The sequence below is a fragment of the Pyrus communis genome, chromosome 13 (genome assembly GCF_041283825.1).
Source record: "Pyrus communis isolate YQ-2024b chromosome 13, ASM4128382v1, whole genome shotgun sequence".
Classification (NCBI taxonomy): domain Eukaryota; kingdom Viridiplantae; phylum Streptophyta; class Magnoliopsida; order Rosales; family Rosaceae; genus Pyrus; species Pyrus communis.
The window spans coordinates 11,105,423-11,122,290 of record NC_142577.1 but is presented as its reverse complement, the minus strand read 5'-3'; the positions used below and the strand labels follow the sequence as shown (position 1 = coordinate 11,122,290).

Below are 16,868 nucleotides of genomic sequence, written 5' to 3'. Positions count from 1 at the left end.
CTTGGTCGTCGTCCTCCGTGTTATCGAGTGTGGTATCATGCTTTGGAGTATTCTCGACCTGATCATCTTTCACATCATCAGATACCTGTTCTCGTGGTATATTGGTGCGAGAATTATACGCACACAAATTAAACCCTCTTTTTATCAATTGTAGTATAAGTATAAGTAGGAATCGTTCTGGACCGGGGATTAGGAGGGATTGTTAATCACTTGGATTTGACTCAAAAACGTAAAAACAAGTTTAAAACATTATACTAGACTCAAAGAATGCAAAACTAAACTTTAAAACACTAAGACAAACCAAAGACTCAAAATGCTTTTAAAAACACAAACTAAATTGATTTCTAACTAAATTGAACAATAAAGTAAAGGGGGATTGAGTTTTGGACGAAATTAAACTAAAATGGATAGATTGCAAAGAAAACAAATTGTAAATACGATTTTTGATGGAAATGAATGGATGGGATGGCTAGCTAAGGGGTTCATCTCCATACATGTTATACTTGCATATAAAACGAATCTAATTGCTTTTCAATAAACCATGAATTCTCAACACCCCGGGTTAATTAGGTCCGCTTAAATTAACCGTCAAGTTTTCCTTAAGTTAATGAATTGGATGATTGCATACGACAACCCAAAGCATTCCTCACAAGTTCCCTACATGAATTGCATAATAGAAATACAAGCAAGAATCATTAAGTTCTTTGAAAACTATACGTGTTGACGAGGCATTCGTTACTATGATTGCATGAAACTTATGCCAAGAATTTGTTTAACGCGATTGTTTATAAGCAACCTCCACTACTTGTGAATATAAGTTCATAACTATTACGTGAAACTCACTTATATTCTAGCGTCAAATTCATGCATGAAAATTAAGCGTCCACTCTCAATAAACATACATAAATAGGTTATCAATCAAATAGATAAACAAATTGAATTCACAACTTATGAAACGCAATTAGAAGTAATCAAATCATATTGCAAGCATAAACATATATTTTGAATCCCCCCCTAGCCAAGGGGGGTTTAGTTCCTCATACGTACAAGGCAAAGAGAATTGAAATTAAACATTGGAATCGAGGAAAAGCAACACCTAAATATTCCAACAACTCAAACTTGAATTGTATGAACGTTTAGACACTCTTCTCCTCCTCTTCGTTGTAGCATAAGGTCTAAGGGACGTTGTTGGGTTGGTGTTTGTATGGAGGAATGATTGGGAAGTGTTTTGGAAGGATGGGGAGTGATGGAAATGAAGAAAATGATGCTGGAAATGCAAAGAAGGCCACGGCAAAGAGAAGGGAGAATGTGTTTGTGTTGTGTTGTGTATGAAGGTGAGGAATGAATTGAATGACAAATGAATGAGAATGCAAGGGTTTTTATAGGAGGAATGGAGGTGTATATGGCTGTTTGTTTAGGATGCAAGTGGCTAATTAATGATGGAAAAACAGCTAGGAAAGCATGTGAAAGCTGGAATTGCATGTGAAGGTGTGTGTATGTGCTGGAAATGCAAAGAATGCCCACGGCAAGGATGTTTTCTTGCTGAAAATCTGGATGCATGATGAAGATTTAATAAATAATGCATGTAGGTGGCTGCAATGATGAAGAATGAGAGCTGGAAATAAAAGGGAAAGCTGGAAAGGCATGTGAAGATGCTGGAAATGCAAAGAATGCCCACGGCAAGGATGTTTTGGTGTTGTGTAAATGCATGTGTTTGCATGTGAATTGAAGTTAGAGTGAATGATGATGAATGTATGTGGATTAAAGAATGAATGGTGGTGTAATGATGAAGAATAAAGAGTGCATGTGGGTTGGAAATGATGAAGGAAATGCATGTGAAGGGTTTGGGAATGCACGGCAAAGGAAGTGTGAGTTGGTGTGTGAATGCATGTGTCGAATTGTGGTGCAATGATGAATGTGCATGTGGAAAGGTTGGAAAGTGGTGGATGGAGAATGTGTGGCTGCATGGTTGTAGTTTAGAGTGTTGAATATGGATTTGCATGGCTTTTGAAGTGATTGTGGATTTTGGAATTGGAAGGAAATGCATGGCCTTGGGGTTGGTTTAAGAGAGAATGGGCTAGGCCCTTTGTTTTTATGTCCAAAGTGAATACAAGGCCTTCAAATTCGTCCATCCTCTTGGCTCCATGGATAAGCTATCCAATCCATGCCCAAAAATGCTCCAAATAGCCTCAAAATGCACTTTCTTGCTCCCTAAGCCCTTAGAACCTGAAAACACACAAAAGAAGCATAAAGGACTAAAATAACGAGAGAAACATAACGTAAATGCACGAGAACAAGCCATTTAAGTCGCATGAATATGCTCCTATCATATATCAACTGAACCTATTTGATGCTGGCTGTCGTCCTTAAGCTTGTTCGTTGCTGAGGTTTGATTTTGTCCCTGTAGTGCTTTATGGGCCTGTTCTTCATAGGCTATTTGGGTGTCCTTTGTGTCTAAGTAGGCATCGAAACGCGCCACACGCTTTTCTCATCGGTCGTAAGGCAGAAGAGAGATACGGCTAAAAAGACTTCAAAATGATGTCGTAAATACTGAAGGTCTTTAAGAGAAAAAGGGAGCTCGGCAGTGTCTATGTCTGTATATGGGTCAACCTTGAAGCCGAGGACCCGAGCTTCTCGTATATGCTGGAACCTGGCCTTCATTGCTGGATCAGTGGTTTTCTGGATAATCTGTTCAGCGATAAGGTAGGTTAGGGCCAGGTCGAGGGCTCCTTGACATGCTTTGGGTAGTTCGTACAGGTCATTGGCAGAATGTTTCTTGTGAAATTCTCGCATGTACTCTAGGGACTCTCTAAGAAATTGAGGGTGTAGATTCTGTCGGACTCTTATTAACGACTCTTGCGGGGGTAGTGAGGGAAGCTTGCTTTCGGCTTCTTTTTTGAAATGCTCGAATTGGGCTTTCATCTTTCTAGGCCGATGGAAGAGTTTGATGCGCTTCTCGGATTCTTCAATGGTGGTCTCAAAGTCGCGATCAATTACCTTTTTCCCTTGAAGTAATTCAACCATGATTGCCGGGGGTTGTCTGTAGTCTCCACTTCTTGCAGCTTCTTTCGACTGCCATTTGGCAGTCGAAGTAGCCTGTGTTGCCTGTAGTCGAGCTATGCAGTCTATCCGTTGATGTCGACATTTTTGAGATTTGGATAATGCAATATACATGCTGGTAAGAGAATTGTAATTATACCAATGTTGGTCTTGTGGCTCAGGTGGCTTGAAGGTTTTTTTGTTTGCTGATGAACTCAAGCTGCTGGAGTTATATGAGTAATAATCCTCGTTATAAAACGGCGTATCAAAATCAAGACGTTGTTTAGCTAAAGTTGGACTGCCCGTTAGTATTTGAGGGCCGAGTCTATCGAACACCTTCTGGTGCTGGCCTGCGTCGAGTACTTTTGGAAGTGTTGCTACAGCCGTGGATGGTTGGCGTGGTGTTGGGACTTGAGCTGGTTTTTCCTTTGGTTCGGTTAGGACGACTAGTGTGTTGCAATGGCTGCACAAAACCATCAATCCATCAGTTTCTTCTGCACTAGAGTCTGACATAATTTCGACTATGGCCAGTCCCGACAACTCTGTAGGTGGTTCGTTTGAAAATAGATCAAGCTTGAGTCGCGGCCGAGAATTCTACTTTGGGATATATTGTACTAGAACGAACTCGACCTTCCCCTTCCCTTTGTTCTTAGGCAAATGAGCATCTACCATGCCAATTATCGCTGAAGGGAAGACATTAACGTCGATAGTCATTTGTTTTTCAGGAAATTTTAGCTTGCCCTTATCAATCTAGCTTTGAATAGCATCACGGAACACGATGCAGTTGTTTGTGGTATGCATATTCGAGTTATGTTATTTACAATACGTTTTGCCTTTCAGCTCTTAGGCTTTTGGAATGTTATGTCGTAGCTGAAGTTTAATGATCTTTGCCAGTAACAACTGGTCGAAAATTGCATCGGCCTTGGTGATATCAAAGGTGTAAACTTTTGATGATTTCATTGTCTATTCAGAGGCCAAGCGGGTTTTGGTCTCTTTGGAATTAATTTGAGCCAAAGCTTTGCATACATACGGTTTATCTATCACTATCTTGGCCGCATCCACACAGGCGTATCGGGACTCCTCGCATTCGGCCGATGCATAGCTAACCGTAGGATTTTTGTAAATCGTTGCCCAGGATGGGGATTTCGAGATCTTTTCTTCTCAGAGCAAATAATCATATTGCTCGACGTGCTAGGCCAGTTCGTACATATCTCGAAAGTTTGCCCCCAAGAATTTCTTTTTATATTCCACATCCAAGCTGTTCAAAGGGATTTTGACGAATTCAACTTCAGGGAGAGGTACTCAACACCAATTTCTGGCCGACTTGAACCTCATTAAGTATTCCATTGGCGACTCGTCTAATGTTTAAGCCATCTTAGCCAGTGATGAAACTGACATTTCCATCCCCGGCCGATAGAATTGTTCATGGAATTTCTCAACAAGTTCCTCCCAACTTTGGATGGAATTAGGCGGGAGGTTGATGTACCAAGCGAATGCCAAACCTGTTAGCGAGAAGCTGAATAATTGTAATTTATGGAAGTCGCTATTAACATCTCTGCATTGTGTAGTGAACCGAGCCATATGTTCTAGCGAAGACATAGACGATTCGCCAACAAAAAGGCTGAAGTCTGGGATTTTGAAACCTTTAGGATATTTGAACTTCTCTACATAAGCTGGGTATGGATGGATGAACTTTGGGAACTTCGACCCCTTTTTTTAAGGCCGAATCGATCATTCTTTGGACCTCGATCACATCGACGGATGCCGTTTCCTCTATCTGATTGGACCCGTCTAATCTGCTGCTTGATCCTCCTTTTTTTCCAAATCAATCATTTTGAGCCGAGCAGATCTTGTTTCGCCTTGTAGCGTTGATACCGGATTACCCTTAGGTGGAAGTTGCCAGGAACGAACGATAGGTCCGCCATCGTAAACTTTACTAACCAACAGTTCAAGCATTTTGTTATGTGCCTCACCATTACTGTGTATTACTTCAAGTATGGCCCTTACTTCTCAACTGAAAACCTGAGATTGCTCTTCGAGTCTTCCCAAAAGAAAAGATCTAGTCGGTGGATCAGAACCTTCACCACCATCTTCATCGCAGTCTTCGATTAATCCTTCGACAAAAATTGTTTTTGTCTATCTGGTGGTGTTCTCTACATCACGAGCCTGTCTGCCGAGACTAACTTCATTTTCTCTGCGTGTCACACTCGTTGCTTTGGGTGTGATGGCCGTAGGAGGATTTTGTGCTTGTGATAGGCCATCATGATCTGGGTTTTGGACCATAGGTGGAAGGTTAGTCGCTGATTTACCCATCCCTATTTTCTTTTTTACTGACCGTGTCTCAATGGTCATGAACTTTGTAGCTTCAGTAATGGGTCCCACCGAGCGTGCCAAAATGTTGACCCTAAAAACTACGAAGCCTACGTGGCACACATGCCGAGTAACTAATGAGCTAACTACGTCATTCGGTTAATACGGGCGTGCTAACTCGTCGGCCAAGGAGTAAAATGTGTTGATGTTGCGTTGAGTATGCTGTTGACTTCTTGATCTTGCTACTGCGGCCGAGGAAGGAAGATGTCTCGACCTTCGGGTTATAGAGCCTGAAGACAAGGCTGCTAGTCTTACGAAGTTCACAGATCGTCGGCGCCGAGTTCGGTTACAGTGATTATATTCGTAAGAGTATAAGCAAGCCGAACCGGTACCAAACTATATGGACACAAGTACTCAAAAAAGATGTATGTCTTGATGGTGAATGTGGTTCGGCCATCAGAATGCTGAATACCAAATCATAAAACAAACTCGGTGTTCAATGTGCTGAGCCCAGTAATCTGTAACACCTCACTTCACCGAGCAGGCTAATGAGATAACCTTCGCCAATAAGGATTCGAAAATCCTTCTCGATCGAGACTTGGATAGGTAATCAGTCGGTCTCGACGCAATGCTGTTTATCCAAACTAAAGGTGCTTCGCGGTCGGCTGATTCTACGGCAACAATGTTATTTATCCAAACTAAAGATGTTCACTGGTTACCATCACAGTGTTGTTTATCCAAACTAAAGATGTGTTGGCGAAAAAGGAAAACAAAAATCTCAAGGTTGTTAAGAGGTTTCGCGTAGAGCGAGGGTTTGCGCAGGGCAGTTTGTGTGTTGAATTGGAGGGGCTTAGAATGATGCGCCTCCATCTTATTTATAGCAGCCAACCTTGTCATGGCCAAACCAGAACTATACTTGGGTTAGGATTCCTCATCCTAATCTAAAAAAATCTCGGCCAATCCTTCCTCCATTAGGACTTTGAACCAACCTCTTTATCCGGCCACATTCATTTCTCAAACCTCAACATCCTCATTCCATTGAGACTCCTTATATTACTAGGATTCGACTTATTCGCTCCTACCCAAATTAATCCTTCTTGTAATAGGACTCAGCAGACCTGACTAGGTGGCTTATGACCACTGGACAACCCATAGTATTTTTGGAAGAGCTTTGGACTGAACATAAACCTAAGCTCGGCCCAATAATATTATTTTGAGCCCAAACAGTATCATTGAAGAAAAATTGGGAAATGAGCTATATTTGGTTGCTAGTGAAAGTTTCATTTCATGATTTCATCAATGGTTATTTGCCTTGATCTGCATATTCATCTTTAACATTCATTGCTTACTGGAAAAGCACCAATAATGTTTCTAAAAGCTAATGTAATGTTTTGAAAGTGTTAGATATAAAAATTGTCTACACTATGAGACAATTATAACAGTTTGATATCGAACTCATCATTTACGAGAGTCAAACATAATATTTCTTACAAGTAAAGATGATTACCAGTAGACTACAATACTAAGCCCAAATCCACATGGATATTTATCTTCACTTGATTCTCTTTTGACTTATTGACTCAAATGATCATAAATAAACAAGTTGTTAAAAAAATAGAATTTTTTTTTTGAGATTCACTTCCCTTGGTTAATATCCTTACCCTCGGTCTACCAAGTAAATACTTACTCACTTCCACATTAAGGAAAACCGTTAAAAAGGCATTACAAATACAACTTAATGAAGAATTCAGCCTCAAAAGAGATCTTGAGAACTAGATGTAAAAAAATTACATTAAAGCATGACCATTCGTAAAGCAATGAGTAAAAGCATTTTGTTGAAAATCAAACTCATTAGGAATCACAAGATTACAATGATATATATGATTGCCAAATCTCGTGTTACATAGAGATCATATGGCAACAAAACTTGCAAACATGGTACGATGACCATGAATCTAACCACATCGCTTGATCACTACCATAACCCCAAAATATCAAGTGACGAATGTAGTGAGTCTAGAAAATCAACAATTCTAGCTTTTTACATATATATGTAAAAGAAAGAAGCACATCAAGATAAAAACTAGAATGAAAGAATTCTATGAAGAGAATCCAAAACCATAACTCCTACTAAAAATCTGGTAATCATTAAAGAAAGTCCAACTATGGACTCGTTTTGATGTGCTTTTAAAATGACTGAAAGAACTTTTAGAGAAAATATTTTTGGGTTCCAAAAGCACTTTAAGTGCTTTTCCAGAATTTACTAACATTTTTACTAAGGATTGTTTTTAAAAATATTTTCACCAAAAGCATTTTTAGTTATTTTAAAAGCACATCCAAACAAGCTATATAACAATGTCGCCCTACCACATCCTTGATCCTCCCAACTTCCCATAAAGAGTAGGAGTGAGTTTAAAAAATTGAAAACCGAAAAAAACAAAGCCAAACACCGAACCGAAGCCGAAAATAAAATTGAATCGAATCGAAATAAGTTGGTTCGGTTTCAGTTTTGGTGGTTCAAAAACCGTACCGGACCAAACCAAACCGGTTTATATTTAATTATTTAATATATATTAATTATATAAATTTGTAACAAATGCTCAAAATCTAGAGGGCAGGTGTTTCGAACCCCTAACCTCCAAGTTGAGAGTGTTTGCTTCAGCCAACTTGACAACAAGCTTTATGTTGCTATAAGATTTATAAACACAAAACCCTAGTCGTCCCATTTACTCCCATTTCATCTCTTGTTTCAACTGACTTCTCAGCCTCTCTCTCCCATAGTTGAATTCTTGCACCTCCATGCTCTGAGGTCTTAGTTTCTTCCTCTCTTCCTCCAAATCAGACTCTCTCTCTCCCTCTTCTCCAGTTCTCCACACGAATTTCTTCTTCCAAGCTGTGATTTCCCCTCGCCCTTTTCGAATCGGAACCCCCTCCAAATAGGAAGATTCTAATCCGGATTCTCCATTCTTTCTAAGTCTCAACCCACGACTTCCTTTGCAAGGTTACTCTCATGGTATTTTCTCTCATGTTCTACAGATTTTCTTTTCAATCTCATGGGTTTTGCAGGTTTTATCTTCAATTTCAGGGTTCTGCAGCTTTTCAATTTCATGGGTTCTATCATGTTTAGTCAGATAAGCAAAAAAATTCTAGCTTGATATTAGACATCGAAGCTAAGTTGGCATCTACTGCTGTAGTTGTAGTTGATGCGACTACTGTTGTGAAGGCAGTAGCTATAGCTACCTATGTTGCATCAAATGCTGCATTACAAGCAAAATTGATGGCTAAAGAAGCCTTGGTTTCATATAAAGATGGGAATGCAAGCCATAGTATACGAATGACTACTCCTGTGCCCATTTTAAGGGGTGAAGATGGAACAAATAGTTCAAATTCTATCCTTGTTGCTGTTAGGGAGGCTGTTAGAAAGAGAGTTGAAGTTGCATCCTGTGCAGACTTGTGGTTAATGTTAGGATGATTATATGTTTCATTTTAAAAAAGAAAAAAAAAAGAAAAACTGAAACTAAATCAAAACCGAACCGAAAAAAAGTGAAACGAACCAAATTGAACTGAAATTTCGGTTCGATTTTGGTTTTGACAAAAAACTGAACCATTTTGAACCGAACTCAGCCCTAATAGAGAGTCATGGTACTGTATTGACTAGAGCCCTAGTGTCATACCTAAACCAATAGGGTCATATTGGCCAAACTCCTAATGTAGTACTGGCTAAACCAATTGTACCGATTAGACCAAACTCAGCGCAATTCGACAACTTTGACGGCTCCAAACGCATGTCGAACGTAACAATTGGAGCCAAATTCTTGTGTTATCTATGCGCGTGAGCCAAATAAGGTCATTATCAACCCTCAAGCAGATTTGTTGATTTCATTACTTTCCTCTATCAGTCCCGTAACGGCTGCGTTTTCTAAAAATTCCCATTTCCCAAATACCTCTTCCCTCCCGACTCCACACCCGAATTACTCGATCACTAGATCTCCCCTCTCTCTGATCAGATCCAAACTCCGGAGACCAAAACAATGTCGCACTCCGAACGCGACACCGTCCCCCTCCACCCCTCCTCCCAATCCGACATCGACGAGATCGAAAACCTAATCAACGCCAGCGTCCAATCGGGCCCCACCACCGTCCTCCCCGCCAAACCCCCCAGTCCTCCCCGCGCCTCCATTCCCGTTTCATCATCCCCTTTCATCCCATCAAACCTCCCTCCCCCAGCCCCCTCCTCCGCCACGAAGCAGAAGCCTTCCTCCGTCCCCGCCCCACCTCCCATTCCCTCCGCAACCAACGGCCCCAGTATCTCCCCCTCCGGGTTCGGCTCCCCGCCCAACACCCTAACCGAGCCCGTTTGGGACACCGTGAAGCGCGACTTGTCGAGAATCGTGAGCAATTTGAAGCTTGTGGTGTTCCCCAACCCGTATCGTGAGGACCCGGGAAAGGCCTTGAGGGATTGGGATCTCTGGGGACCTTTCTTCTTCATTGTGTTCTTGGGTCTCACTCTTTCCTGGTCTGCATCTGTTAAAAAGGTCAATTGCCCCTTTTTTTCATTTTTATTTTATGTATATATGTGTTTGTGTGTGTGTGTGTATGGGTTTGCTGAAGATTATGGTTTGTGGGTTTTTCTCATTTGATTTCAATTGGAATTGTTTGTGAACAGTCTGAGGTTTTTGCTGTTGCTTTTGCTGTGCTTGCTGCTGGTGCTGTGATTCTGACGCTTAATGTACTCCTACTGGTAATTACCCACTCTCTCGCGTTCTACTTGTATCGATTTGTTCATGTTGGGTTTTTGAAACCAAGAATTGCGTGTGAATGGGAGATCTATGTAACTAAGTGGCCTTTCTTATTTTGTGTGAATGCTTTATCTTATATCAACACTGCTGTACCCTCAAATTCATTATGATGTCAATTATCATGAGTATCGTAGTAGCTAAAAGTAAATGAAGGGCCAGAGTGAGCTCGGATTGAGTGTATGGAAAACTGATGCATCACTTGGTGAACAATTAGTAGTGATCTATCTACATCTACAACCTAGAGTATTGCAATAAGTATAGCACGTTACAAGTCTTCTTTATTGTATGTGTTGTATATAGACAGATAAGAGTAATTTTCTTGTGTAGTGTGAGATGCAGCTGTTAGATTGTGAATCATACGGTTTATCAGGGTGAAATATGCACAAATGCCAGAATTTGCGCTTGATTCACTTTCTTAAGATATAGCAAGCTAGGGTAAGAGATGTTCCTTTAACAAAATGAGTAGATTGAGAAAAGTTTTTTTTTCTTGTCAGGGTGGACACATAATATTCTTCCAGAGCCTTAGTCTCCTCGGTTATTGCCTATTTCCTCTGGACGTTGGAGCTCTGATATGTATGGTGAAGGACAATGTCATATTGAAGGTGGTTGTGGTAAGCGTAACACTGGCTTGGAGTTCGTGGGCTGCATATCCTTTCATGAGTTCAGCAGTCAACCCCAGGAGAAAAGCCCTTGCACTTTACCCTGTTTTCCTATTGTACGTATCTGTCGGTTTCCTCATTATCGCCATTGATTGACACATCAAAACTAAGCAATGCTGTTAAATAGGACTTTTTGGGGTGCTTCATTTTCTCACTTGTTGCTTGGAGTTTTGGTGCTCTGTCTGCCCATATCATATCTGTTGTATCAAACTTGTTACATGATATTAATTCTATCACGTCTTCATACTTTTCAGTACTCCTGTGATCCGATGAGTTCATTCTTTCATTGTGATATATTTTAAAACTTAGCAGCATCATCTTTAAGTTGTTACTTTTTGAAATAAATTGCTATTTGAAAACGTTAGTGTTGGTTACGACAATCGTCGCTGACCTTGTCACTGTGGTTCATTTTCGTCCCTGAATCTATTTTTGTTTTCTGTGGTTCTCAGACTCACTCACGTTTGGCGTTTTTGGTCCTTTCCGTGAACTCCATTTGTTTTTCTATTGAACTGGGTGTAAATTTGAAAATTCAATTCACAACCTTAAAAACTAAATAACATAATAACATAAAAATTGAAATAAAATTTGGAGGGCGTGTCCCGATCCACCCTATTGTGGTAGTCTGATAAGACGATGCTAGAATTTTTGTTTTTGTTTTTGTTTTTCTTTTTCGTCTTAACAAACTTGTTCGATGCATAAAAGTAGGTCCCATGAAATTCACAGGCTTGAGGTGAACCAAGACTCTTTTCATAAAAGAAAGAAGAAAGATTGAGCTTTTATACCCTTGGAGTTCATCCTTGTTTTCACCCATGTGAGAACCTTCAATCTTCTTCTTATGCTCTAACAACCCTAATGAGTTTGTAGTTATAACACCCCTTTTACAGTCACTCCAACTTGAGTGGCATGCGTGTATTAATATCTACCCTCTAGCATAGCCGGCCTTGCCCTTTAATATTGGGTTTTTTGTTCCTTTGGTCTTAAGTTGTCATAAACTTAAGCCTAATGGGTTTTATGAACCAAAGCCATTGGGCCTCAAAAACCCTAAACTATTTTAGAGCCCAATACAAACTTATTCGTGTGATTAATTAACTTATCCATCTTATTTAAATTTTTCATACTCATCATTATATGGTGTATGATCCATTAGGTTCCAATTAGCGAGGCAGTGAGAGATTGTACCTCTTACTAATCGATTGTGAATTGACTTACCTTCTATTATGCATATGATGAAGATTAGTGATTGCTAATCTTTAGGGCTTTAACAACCTATTAGTGACACCTAACAGTATGTTATGGCTACCTAAGTTAAGTAGAAATAATTAGATAACCTATTTAGTTACAACTACAATGAAATATGGTCCTACTCTAATTCAATACTCTTGACCAAATTGTTTGGTTAATATTTTATTTCATGTCTACTATCCAATGTGATACTTCTCTATATGATTCTAGTGAATATGATTTGGAACATTCTTCCTAAGTCATATTCATATGCTTTGGCCAAGAGTCTCGAATCATATTTTAGAATATTCTCATTCCATTATGAAAGGTTAGAGATCCCTTGTTGTACACTCACATGTCTCTATGAATAAATCAATGACCCCAACAATGCTAGGAACATGCCCAAGATGAGGCACGTACTTTGTCACATTGTCCAATGATCAAAGACATATCCACAAGGCATGTGTGGTGTCTCCGATCTTTGAATCATTGCAACTAATGAGTCCTTAGATGACATGTATGCCAGAACTCTCTGTTGATCGTTGGTCAGTGTACTCAACAATCTTTTGGAGCATCTATGTGTTTGTCTTAGTGTCTAACACTAATGATTTTGATACTAGTCATACTCAGTGGCGGAGCCAGAAATTCATATGAAGATAGGCCTTTCACAAATGTAAAAAAAAAAAAAAAAACATCATAATAACATATTCATTGTCAGTGGTCTGTTTGAAAGTGTTTTGGAAATAACTGAAAATGCTTTTAATGAAAGTGTTTATAGAACTAATCTTTAGTTAAAGTGCAAGTGAATCCGAAAAAGAACTTGAATTGCTTCTTACAAGAAATATATAATTGGTGATTCTTCCAAACTTTTGAAACCTAAAAACACTTTCATCAAGAGCACTTTCAGTCATTTTAAAAATACATCCAAACATATACAATTACTTGTTACATGATAACTTTGCCATCCATACTATTAAATTTAATAGTGTGAATCAATAAAAAAATTCTAAGCACTAAAACTTAAATAAAAGGTAAGATAGAGGATAAACAATAAAACGTTATAGAGAATAAGATATATTTTACAAATCTTATTGTTGAATTAATTTGAATTTGGTATGACAATATATATGAAATTTCATAAAATGAGAAGAAGAATAGCTTTGTATATTTGGAGTTTTGCTTCTAGGTTGCATTGTCACATCCCAGTCCCGCCTCCGTCGTAGCACGATATTGTCCACTTTGGGCCCCGGCCATGCCCTCACGGTTTTGTTTTTGGGAACTCACACGAGAACTTTCTAGTGGGTCACCTATCCTAGGACCGCTCTTGCCCGAACTCGCTTAACTTCGGAGTTACGATGGAACCCGAAGTCAGTGAGTTCCCAAAAGGTCTCGTGCTATAAGAGGTGGGCATGTATATATAAGGCACATCACCCCCTCTCCGTTGGTCAATGTAGGATGTTACAATCCACTCCCCTTAGGGGCTCGACGTCCTCGTCGACACACTCGCACCACGTGACAGAGTGGCTTTGATACCATTTTGTCACATCCCAGTCCCGGCTCCGCTGTAGCACGATATTGTTCGCTTTGGGCCCTAGCCATGCCCTCATAGTTTTGTTTTTGGGAACTCACATGAAAACTTCCTAATGGGTCACCCATCTTAGGACCACTCTCGCCCGAACTCGCTTAACTTCAAAGTTCCGATGGAACCCGAAGTCAGTGAGTTCCCAAAAGGCCTCGTGCTATAGGAGGTTGGCATGTACATATAAGGCACATCACCTCCTCTTCACTGATCAATGTGGGATGTTACATGCACCGTGAAATAGAAAAATCAAAGTAGATTTTTTTTTCATTTAAAAGTGAAGGACTAGTGTTAGGGTTTATTTTTATTTTATTTTTATTTTTTTATCAAATGCTATGTGACATACATAATAAAGTACTCGAATTAGTGGTGGGATGCAATCAGACTTGGAAGTTGAAATTTGGAATACGAAAGAATAGGTTTTAATTGTTGTACCATTGACCAATAAGAGGAGGATTCTAAATGAAAGAAGAATAATACCAAAAGGAGGAGGGTTGCAAAGAAAAACTTAGGATGGGCCTAGGCCAATCCTTGTCTCAAGGTTTTGCCGCCACTGATCATACTCTCGATTGAGTTGACATAACACATACTAGCTTTAGCGGATTGTCAATGTCTAATTGATAATCCTATGTGTGGTTTTAGGATTGAACATAAGACAAAGGTCTCCCTGATCTAACACTCAGATCCCTTCTCTCTTAGGTTGATTACTTTCCTTTGATTATGTTATTGATTACTTTCCTTCCATTAAACTAAATAAGAGCTTAACAAAGTAAGTATTCCAAAATATATTACGTTAAACGAATGGCTTTAAGGGCATACTTCTAACATGGTTCTCATATAGAGGCGTCAAACTCACATAAACTACTATGAAAGGACTTTTGATTCTTATATATATAGGGATCAAACTCACATAAACCACTTTGAAATATGCCTTAGAGTGGTTTAGAATATTATCTTATCAAGACAAAATGACAATTGGGATGAGGGAGTAAAAAATTGGTTACAAGGGAGTAAGTGAGTCCTCCTAGTTTATGAGAGTCTAGACTGTTCAAGTTTGTTTAAATTTAACTCAACAACCATAATTCTTTGACTTATTGATGGCATACCCCTTGAAACTCATCCTCGCTCTTACTTCGCCTAATTTATGAGGAAGGCAATTTGAAATTGGGTGTAATTAGCTTTTCAACTATTTAGAATGTATTGTTGTAGTGGCGATTTTGCAAAGCAAACATGAGATCTTTATTTAATTTTAAGGTGGAGATTTTCACACTCCTTCATTCATAAATTTAACAGATTTTTGACAAATTTAAACGGAACTGAAGCATAGTGAGAGACGTTATATACTTGTTCTCTCGTAACTAAGTGTGTGAGAAAATGGGGTTAAGTGAGAAAAAATGAGTTTCACACAGTATAGTGAGAGCGAGTTTGAGTTTTAGGGAGTGCAACCATAGATAAGCTTGAATCATGTTGTGCTACAGTTTTAGTAGTAATTTTTTTCATCGTGTGAGAAATCAGCCATCAAAGAACCAAAGCAATTCTCTTTTCTTCATAGTTTTGAATTGCTTAAAAAGGAAAACTTTTGGTTTTCCACATCTAGCTATGCAATTGTGAATTTCATTCTTACTTTCAAGCTTACTTGATCACCAAAACATCTTTCAACTAAAATAAGTATTGACTGATATATTAATTTACATACACTTTATTGTTGCCAAAAAAAACTTATGTAAATGGCTTGTAGCTCAAGCAGTTAAGAAAATTCACTTTTGCACTCGTGGTCCTAAGTTCTATTTCCCTCTCTCCCCCTTCCCTTCCCCCCAAACTATTGCTTGTATAATGTTGTACCAGAGTTTGGGCCTTTTACTATTTGTTATGCGTATTATTTAATATGTGATTGTGTAAATCCTAGTTAGATTTAGAGTCTAGATTAGCGATTTTTCTAGTGATTATTTCCTTATAGGATCTTACTTGGAGGACAAGTTAATCCTCTCCCCTTGGTTTACTATAAATAGAGGCACTGGCATAGGGAGAATCAAACAATCATTTTTTTATTATTCCCTCAAATGACCAAAGCCCAAGTTTGAGTGTGTAACCTACACCCTTAGGTTGCATAAATTTTCAGAAGTCAAATGGTGCATTGGAAGCTACCGGACAACGAGGCCATGTCCCAATGTCCGTAGTCCGCTTATTAATCGTAACCGCACTTAAGACTCCTCTTGCACTAACACTTTGGAGTTTTTTGACTTGCATTTTTGCATGGTTTCAAAGTAGTGTGATATATGGGATATTATGCTATTCCTTGTACCGTTAAAAAAAAAAAGGAAGGAAAAAAACAAATAAAAGTCATGCAATAATCAAATTATATTTCTTATTATGAAAGAATGAGAGTTTGAGGTTTGATGGGGGGCGTTTTTATTTGGGGGGGGGGGGTGATTGTGATTGAATCCATATTGGGTTAAGACTCCTCTTGCACTAACACTTTGGAGTTTTTAGACTTGCATTTTTGCATGGTTTCAAAGTAGTGTGATATATGGGATATTATGCTATTCCTTGTACCGATAAAAAGAAAAAAGGAAGGAAAAAAACAAATAAAAGTCATGCAATAATCAAATTATATTTCTTATTATGAAAGAATGATAGTTTGAGGTTTGATGGGGGGCGTTTTTATTTGGTGGGGGGGGGGGGGGGGAGGGGGGGTGATTGTGATTGAATCCATATTGGATTGCCTATTGTAAACGCGAAAATTCCTAAAACAAGAACACGTGTACAAAAATAATATTTTATATTAATGATTTTGGGGTTACAATCTCTTTGTAATTTAGTTCTCTGATTCTATCTTCGTAAGGTGTGGGTTTGTGAATGAGCTGTTGATCCAAAAGGCCGTCGGGGCTTGATCTAGGGATGAACAGTTGATGAATGGATCTTCAAGGGCCATTGGGCTTAATCTTGAAGAATAGTTGTTTGTTGATCCAAGGGCCGTCGAGGCTTGATCTTAAGATGAACAGGTGATGAACGATGAACACTTTCTTCAAGGGCCGTTAGGGCTTGATCTTGAAGGTTGAGGGAAGTTTCTTCAAGGGCCGTCGGGGCTTAATCTTGAAAGAGGATTTTGATGAAGAACGAAGAGGTTTTTTACTGATCCTTCAGGATTTGCTTGAGAGCTTTAGAGTTTCAAAGCTTCAAGGTTTTGGTGTGATGTAAAATCCCCTTCTTTTTCTCTTGATGGAGAAGCCTATTTATAGGCTGTGAGAGTGAATCACCACC

The 16,868-nt window shown here is 39.1% G+C and overlaps 1 protein-coding gene across 1 annotated transcript; it reads left to right on the top strand.

Annotated features, from left to right (window-relative positions):
- Positions 1-9,119: 9,119 nt before the first annotated feature.
- Positions 9,120-11,063, top strand: LOC137737380 (protein YIP4b). The gene is made up of 3 exons (XM_068476833.2): positions 9,120-9,884; positions 10,016-10,090; positions 10,643-11,063. Exons 1-3 carry the CDS (start codon positions 9,381-9,383, stop codon positions 10,901-10,903), a joined length of 840 nt encoding a protein of 279 aa, XP_068332934.2. The 5' UTR covers positions 9,120-9,380; the 3' UTR covers positions 10,904-11,063.
- The last annotated feature ends 5,805 nt before the right edge of the window (positions 11,064-16,868 follow it).